Raw genomic sequence first — 7,539 nt, forward strand, 5'->3', positions numbered from 1 at the left:
GAAATGACATATATATAGAGAAATTTTCGAGTTTGGTAGGTGAAATACAACAACGATTTTATAAGGAATGTTTTACATGGATATAACAACGATTTTACATGAACTTACAACCACTTTACAACGAAATTAGTTAAGTTAAAGCACATAGAATACACGTTTTCACCTAAATATAACGGTAACATGTTTTGTTGTAATGTCGATGTAACGGTTACGACGAATTTATATTTCCACATACTTTCGTCGTAAACTTACATTGACTTTACGACGCAACTGTTTCGTCGTAAAGTTACATCGAGTTTACGACGAATTTTGGACTTCTCGTAATTTCGTTGTAAACGCCATGTAAATTTACGAGGAAATAATTTCCTCGTAAATCGTCGTTGTTATAGAAACGTTTTCTTGTAGTGAATATATGTCAACAAAATGAAAAAATAATTTATCTTAGTTAGTGATAGTTGGCTATACAATATATTATATATGCAAAACTTTCTGATTTTGTTTCTGATAAATATTTTAGCTTTATTTTCTGGATTTTTCAGTGTTATATTTTGCTTGTAAACTCGGTTTTAACCTAGTCAATTCTAGATGACAAGAAAATAAATTTGTAACAATATTAGGTATCTCCAATGGTTTACTTCATTTTGTTATTCCAAACAAGTTTGTATTTTACTCTAATGAGTTTTCTCATTTTATTTTGAAAACAATATTTCAAATATATTATATTATTTTTACGTATTATTAATTCTAGAATACTTATTATTTTATAAAATTTAAAAATTACAGTCAAATAGAATTTTATTTTAACTAAATCTCCATACATAAGTTTTTTTTTTTGTTGAAATGTTAAATTTATATATCAACAAAAGAAAAAAGTTTACAATACGAAAATTCTTGAGATGCTAGTACAATACATCAACTTAATTTCTTCCTAGCCATCTCTGCATGAGAAGACTAGTAAATTCGGCATTCCTGGATCGGAAGGTGGAGATCCTGTTACGAATGGTCATGTCTATAGACTTCACGACCTGAGCAGGCTAGTTCCACGGGTTGTTATGCTTACGTCCATTGCGTTCTCTCCAAAGTAAGTAGATTGATCCTTGAAATGCCAACCGAAGCAGGCATGAGTCAACCTTGTTACGCCGAGGAGATAGCAGGGTGTTCATGGTGATGCTCTAGTCTGGGCTTGGCTGAGGGAGGAGACATCCAGTCAGATCAGTCCAGACGGTATAGGAGTACGGGCAGGCAAAGAAAAGGTGGTCACGGGGTTCGTCAGGCTGGCCACAGAGCCTACAAACCTGTACCTCCCCCATGCTCGAGTTCGATCACCTGTTGAAAGCCTGTTTCGCACGGCAAGCCACGCTATGAACGAGAACCGTGGGATTGCTTCTGAGAACCATGTAACTTTACTCCATTCCACTGCATTGTGGTGCACTCGAAGCTGATCCCATGTTCTGGATGATGAGAACCAAGGTTTGTAGTCGCCATCTCCATGTTTCAAAAGAACACGATCACCGCCTGCATCCTCTACCGGGGGTGGAACAGAGTTGATGGCAGCTATCATCGCCCGTAGGTGACAGGTGCAACATCTTCTGATGTTCCATTGCCCAGACGAGGTTGCGTCGGCGACTGTGGCATATCTGCTAATACCCAACAACATAGTGCTCGAGTCACCTGCAATGTCAATTAGTTTCCCCATATTCAGCCAATTATTAAACCAAAATAAAGTACCCTTTCCGTTGCCAATTTCAGACTTTAAGAACATAGCTGCTTGATGGCGGAGCTTAAGAAGCTTAAGCCAGATCCAAGAGCCTGATTGTGTGTCCTTAACATTCCAGAAACATCGATTACGTAACAGGTTTGTGCGAGTCCAAGCAACCCAAAGTGAGCTTGAGTTAGTGATAAGGCGCCATATCAAACTCAAAACCAAAACTTTTGATGAATCAACCAGCCTGCGAATTCCCAAACCTGCCTCTTCCTTAGGCATACAAACTTCATCCCATGCCACTTTGGCTTTCCCTATAGAGTTAGGCGTACCAGACCAAAGGAAAGAGCTACACATTCTCTCAATGGTTTCAAGACAACGCTTTGGTAACCTGAAAACAGAACCCCAAAAGTTCGTAATACTTACAATGACCGAGTTTATAAGCTGCAGTCGCCCCGCATAAGAGAGGGCTCGACTTGTCCACGAAAGAAATTTAGAGCGGATACGATCTATAAGAGGCTCATATTCATCACGCGTCATGGAGTTTGTCGTGAGTGGGAGACCCATATATCGTATCAGTAGAGTATCAATTGGGAGGCTTAGTCGATTCACCTCATCAAGGAAACATTGGTGAATTTTTCCCCCCCATGTAGATTGCCGATTTGGCTGGGCTTATAGCAAGACCTGACCAGCTTTCAAACTCGTTCAGAACAGAGAAAATGCCTTGTAAGGAGCTAGGCTCACCATTAGTGAAAACCATGATATCGTCCGCGAAACTCAAGTGAGTGAGGTTGATTTGAGAGCAAGTAGGGTGGTAACCAATGCTTCCTGAAGCAGCAGATTTGTTAAACGCCAGAGAGGGCACATTAATGGCTATAAAAAATAGATACGGAGATAGGGCACAACCTTGTCTCAGACCCCTCGCACTAGGAAAGAATCCCTCTAGTTCACCATTGACTGATACTGAAAATGCACCAGTAGAGAGGCATACATGGATCCCGTGAATAAATTGCTCTGGAATATGCATTGCTCTAAGCGTGTCCTCAATAAATGACCATTTGACCGTATCAAAGGCTTTTGATATGTCCAGTTTCAAGACGCTGCGAGATCCAATCAAGTCTTTGCGGTAGTTCTTGATGAGTTCAGTGGCCATGAGTACATTTTCCAGCAAGAGTCTCCCTTTCACAAAAGCACACTGGTTTGGTTCTATAAGCTCTGGGAGTAAGACCTTCAAACGTCTGGCCAAGACCTTGGATACAACCTTGTAGAGAATGATGCAGCAAGAGATGGGCCTGAAATCTTTCATGGTTTCTGCACCTTGAATCTTTGGTATGGGGGTTAAGATCGTGGCATTCACTCCTTTCGGTAGGAAACCATAAAGAAAGAAAGATTGTACCGCAGTAATGAAATATTTTCTGATTACAGGCCATGCAACTTTATAGAATTCAACAGGATAACCGTCCGGTCCAGGTGCTTTGTTTACCGGCATGGAGAAGAGCACATTTCTGATCTTTGCTTCAAAAATCGGGTGAACCAGTAACTCAGCCGTATGAGCAGGACAACAAAACTCGATTAAGTTCGTAAGGTTCTCTGCATTATCCTCATGAGTAGATGCCACATTCGTGTTGAGGAACTGGTCGAAGGGATCCCCTGCTCAACTTTTATTGCCTGAGGATCTGTAATAATCTCACCAGAGAGTAAGACCAGACGCCTGATCACATTGAACGTGGTTCTACTCTGCACAATTTTATGAAAGAAAATTATGTTCTGATCGCTAAATTTGAGCCAGTTGATACGAGATTTTTGCAGATAGAAATGTTCCTCTATTACTGCCCAGTGATTCCAGTTTTCTGTGGCCGCTGAGACCGCATCAAATGAGGAGGAGCTCGGGTCCGATAAAGCCTGAGCTTGCTTTTCACACAAGTTCTGAAAAGCTTCTTTTGTTTTCCGTGGGATATCACCAAACTTAGTTTTGTTGAGATGGCGAAGAATTGGCTTCAGAAGCTTCAACTTTTTACTGAAGATATACAAGGCCGATCGGGAGTGGTAGATGGGTTCAGTTTGGTTCCAAGTGTCAGAGACTGAAGCAAGGAAGTCAGGGTGATCCGCAAGGAAATTGAAGAACTTGAAAGGTAATTTTCTTCCCACCGGCTCTGATTCCAAAAACACTCTAGACCGAGTATGATCAGATATTCCAGAGGGCTCGAACTTGGCGTATGATTGAGAGAACTGGTTCATCCATGCATCATTGACGAGAACGCGATCAAGTTTCTTGGCTACATGATTTTCAGATTGGTTATTAATCCAAGTGAACATCAAGCCAAGAGATGGCAGGTCAGTAAGACTACACGCGGCAACTGTGTCTTGAAAAGCTATCATACCGCTTTGGTTTCGAGTTCTAGAGGTTGTGGAATGCTCTGTAGAAGAGAGGATTTCACTGAAATTGCCCATGACGATCCTGGGAACTTCAGAGGAGGCGAACTGAACATTATTTTGAATTAATTCCGACCAGAAACGCTTACGTTCAACCTGATAATTTGAAACATACACACAAGTGCAGAGGAACTCTTTTCCTGTGTCTGAAGTCTCCATACATAAGTTTTGTTTCTATAAAAATATAATGATTTATAGAAACTTATAATTACTAAAGTCTTAGTAATTTCTCTAAAGTATAAAATATAAATATTGAATCTTTTTAGATATAAAACAAAATTATATAAAATTTTAAAGACTAATTTATAAATAAAAAAGCTTAACACCAAAATGAATTTGTGAATAGTGTTCTCTCAAATTTGAATGAACACTATTCATAAATTTATTTTTTCTCACAAAATGATGCACTGCTGAAAAAAGTTTTTTTTTTCTGATTTTTGATGTTTTAGAGATGCTTTTAGTTATTTTTAAAACGTTAAGAAAATCACATTACACTAAGGGAAGAATATGCTTTTCGATAAAGGATATTCTTATATCAAACTTCTATTCGAAAAGCCAGTTGTTGGTCGGTTGACTCAGTTAATGTAGGGCCACCGCCCAAATAAAATTTTATTTTATATAGTCAAATAAACAAACAATCGCAGTTATTTTAAATTTGAATATAGCATTAACATTACCATAGTTTTGTGTTTTTGAGCGTTGTATTCACATTAATCTCTTCGAGTTTATAACATAAAGTATTCAAACAATATAGGAAAATTAGTTTACAGATGGAAAATTAATATTCTTTGCCTAGTATGCAACTCAAGCACGTAATAGGCACGATCATTATTTTTACTGGCTACTTGCATACAAATGGAGAATATTGGGAGTTGTGGCTAATGTCAAACTTCCAAATATGCTCTAAATCAGAACATTGTATTAATCAGTTTGCATCACATATGTACAAGTAGATAATCCAACCGGGTTGAACAAAAAAAAAAAGATAATCCAACCGGATCCAGTGGGATTTTAATAGTTTTTCTAAAACCAATTATTATATATTCCGTTTATAAATCAGATTGATACCTGCAATTCCCCAAGCTTTGACCAAAACACCGTCCGTGTTCGACAATACAGAGTCAGAGCAAGGCGGTAGCAACGACGGATATTGAATTTCCCACCACGGCTAAAGATGGGCGATTTACTCGATTGGATTATCTCCTTCTTATTCCTCGTTACCCTTCTCATCATCGTGATCTACCAGGTTTTTACTTCTCCTAAATATATTGTTAGGTTTTTGACCAAAAAAAAATATATATTGTTAGGTTAAATTAAACGATACCGTAGTTTAAAGAAGAACAAATTAAAAAAATTTGACATTTTTATTGAATTTGGCTTCGATCTTCTGAGTGTAGTTTGAATCAGATGGTAAGTTTTTCTAATTAGATTAAATTTGTCATTAATTAATTATTTTATTTGTAATGTAGCTGACATGTTTGGCGGATCTAGAGGCTGATCACATAAACCCTTACGATTCATCTACCAAAATAAACCGAGTGATTCTACCGGAATTCTGTTTGCAAGGACTTCTATGTGTGTATTATGTCTTAACTGGACATTGGTTCATGGCGATTTTGTCTCTTCCCCACCTTTTCTACAACATTAGACTGTAAGTAAATCATTCACTCATCATCATATTGGTCAATTTTTCGAAGTCAACAGGGTAATCGATTCAACAAATCCGGTTTAACTGAATAATGTCTTTTTCTATTGCCGGTTAAAGATACATGAAAAGGGAACATTTGGCAGACGTTACAGAGATGCACAATACAAATAAAGGGGAGCAAAAGAAACGACTTTACAAGATTGGTCATATCTCTCTCTGCACTTTTATCACATCTTATTGGTAAAATTCTATCTTAAAGCACTATACGTTCATGTTATCCTCATGTGTTTCGAAGCTAAATTCCTATTCTAATTATTTTTTGTACTCGTTTTGGTTTTAAGGTTGATCCACTCGGCATTGGGAGACATCTAAGGCTTGAGAAATCAAATCACTGTACTTGACCAACTTTTATTTCTTACGTTTTAATCACCGATTCTTGATGGATTTTGTTGACCACGACAAATCTGTATGTAGTTCTTGATTTTTATGTTTGTTTTTTTTGTTGTTTGATTATCTTTTTTGGTTTTCTTTTTAGTTCATTACACAACTCGTAAAGACGTTGATCAATTGCTTAAACTTTTGAAACTAACGTTGAAACAGTTTTTGGAAAGAAACTCTTGACCCTTGGAATTTAAGGTTCTAGATTAAGATCATCTTTTGACCCAGAAAAAAAAGATTTAAGATTATCCATGTATGACCTTGTGCCGCTAGAAAAAGGTGAAACAAGTCCAATTCGCATGTTGTAGATTATGTCAAGAGTCCTAACTAGATTTTGATCGAAACGCAATTTTTTTTGTTATGTAAATCTATCTTGTTAAAGTAGACTTCTACGTAATTTAAGCTTTTGTTTGAAAACATAAATAGTACTAAAAAATAAATAGTTTTTGTTTGAAAACATGAATAGTACAAAAAATAAATATAATGTTGTTTGGAAATATGGATAACACTAAGTTGAGAAAAAAGTAATGGACTTATGCTATTAAAAAAATTGAAAGTTCATTACATTATAAGGGGTGTCCGCGCTTCGCGCGGAATATTGTTTTATTATTGCCAAGAGCATGATTTTTTTTTTAGATAATGTAATTATGTTGTCGTTTTTATTTGTTAAGATCATTATTTGATGTTTTTAGTGTGTTATGTAGTAGGTGATAAGTTAATATATTTTGCGTTTGTTTTTTTTTGAATAATGTGTTGTTGTGTGTATAGTACTTATTAGTAGTCAAATGAGTCTCTAACGTAAACTAATATTGAATTTCAATAACTTTGCATCTACGTATTTGTTGATTCTAAGATTAACGGTTTCATCGTCAAAATTGTATTATATATTTTTTCATATTTTTGAAAATTATAATTTTTAAGATGTTTTTTGCCCTCTCCCCATATTTTAAACTTGACCCCTCACCGTGTATGTATTTTGTTACATTTCTGGTGTGCGGTGCTTCTCACCATCACTGGAAAAAGACTCACATTTTTCTCTTGTTCTTATTGCTTTCTTCACCTATGAGATTATATGGTATTTGTTGCAAATCGGGTTTATGAGTTTTCAGTTGTTCGGTTGCTTCCCAAGGCATTGTAGGTTGTTCCAGTCAATATTGAGACTGCTCCTCTTCTTTCTTAGATTTCAGCTGATGTTAGGAACTGCATCTCCTTGGTTGGGTCAGAGTTTATTCGTCTTTGATTTTGTATTCCTCGTCCTTGGCTTTCCGTCAATAGTCTCTGCTCGTTTTGGTTTTCAAGATCTAGTTTTTGGTGTTCT

The 7,539-nt window shown here is 36.7% G+C and overlaps 2 protein-coding genes across 2 annotated transcripts; one reads left to right on the forward strand and one right to left on the reverse strand.

Annotated features, from left to right (window-relative positions):
* Positions 1-1,207: 1,207 nt before the first annotated feature.
* LOC106324013 lies at positions 1,208-4,153 on the reverse strand. The gene is made up of 4 exons (XM_013762040.1): positions 3,533-4,153; positions 3,394-3,439; positions 2,392-3,352; positions 1,208-2,093 (listed from the first exon to the last, which is right to left on the reverse strand). Exons 1-4 carry the CDS (start codon positions 4,151-4,153, stop codon positions 1,208-1,210), a joined length of 2,514 nt encoding a protein of 837 aa, XP_013617494.1.
* An 882-nt stretch (positions 4,154-5,035) lies between these two features.
* LOC106326929 (protein cornichon homolog 5) lies at positions 5,036-6,418 on the forward strand. Its single transcript, XM_013764897.1, has 4 exons — positions 5,036-5,381; positions 5,605-5,786; positions 5,901-6,023; positions 6,125-6,418. The coding sequence occupies exons 1-4, from the start codon at positions 5,310-5,312 to the stop codon at positions 6,153-6,155; spliced, it is 408 nt and encodes a 135-aa protein (XP_013620351.1). The 5' UTR covers positions 5,036-5,309; the 3' UTR covers positions 6,156-6,418.
* The last annotated feature ends 1,121 nt before the right edge of the window (positions 6,419-7,539 follow it).

The sequence above is a fragment of the Brassica oleracea genome, chromosome C2 (genome assembly GCF_000695525.1).
Source record: "Brassica oleracea var. oleracea cultivar TO1000 chromosome C2, BOL, whole genome shotgun sequence".
NCBI classification, from domain to species: Eukaryota; Viridiplantae; Streptophyta; class Magnoliopsida; order Brassicales; family Brassicaceae; genus Brassica; species Brassica oleracea.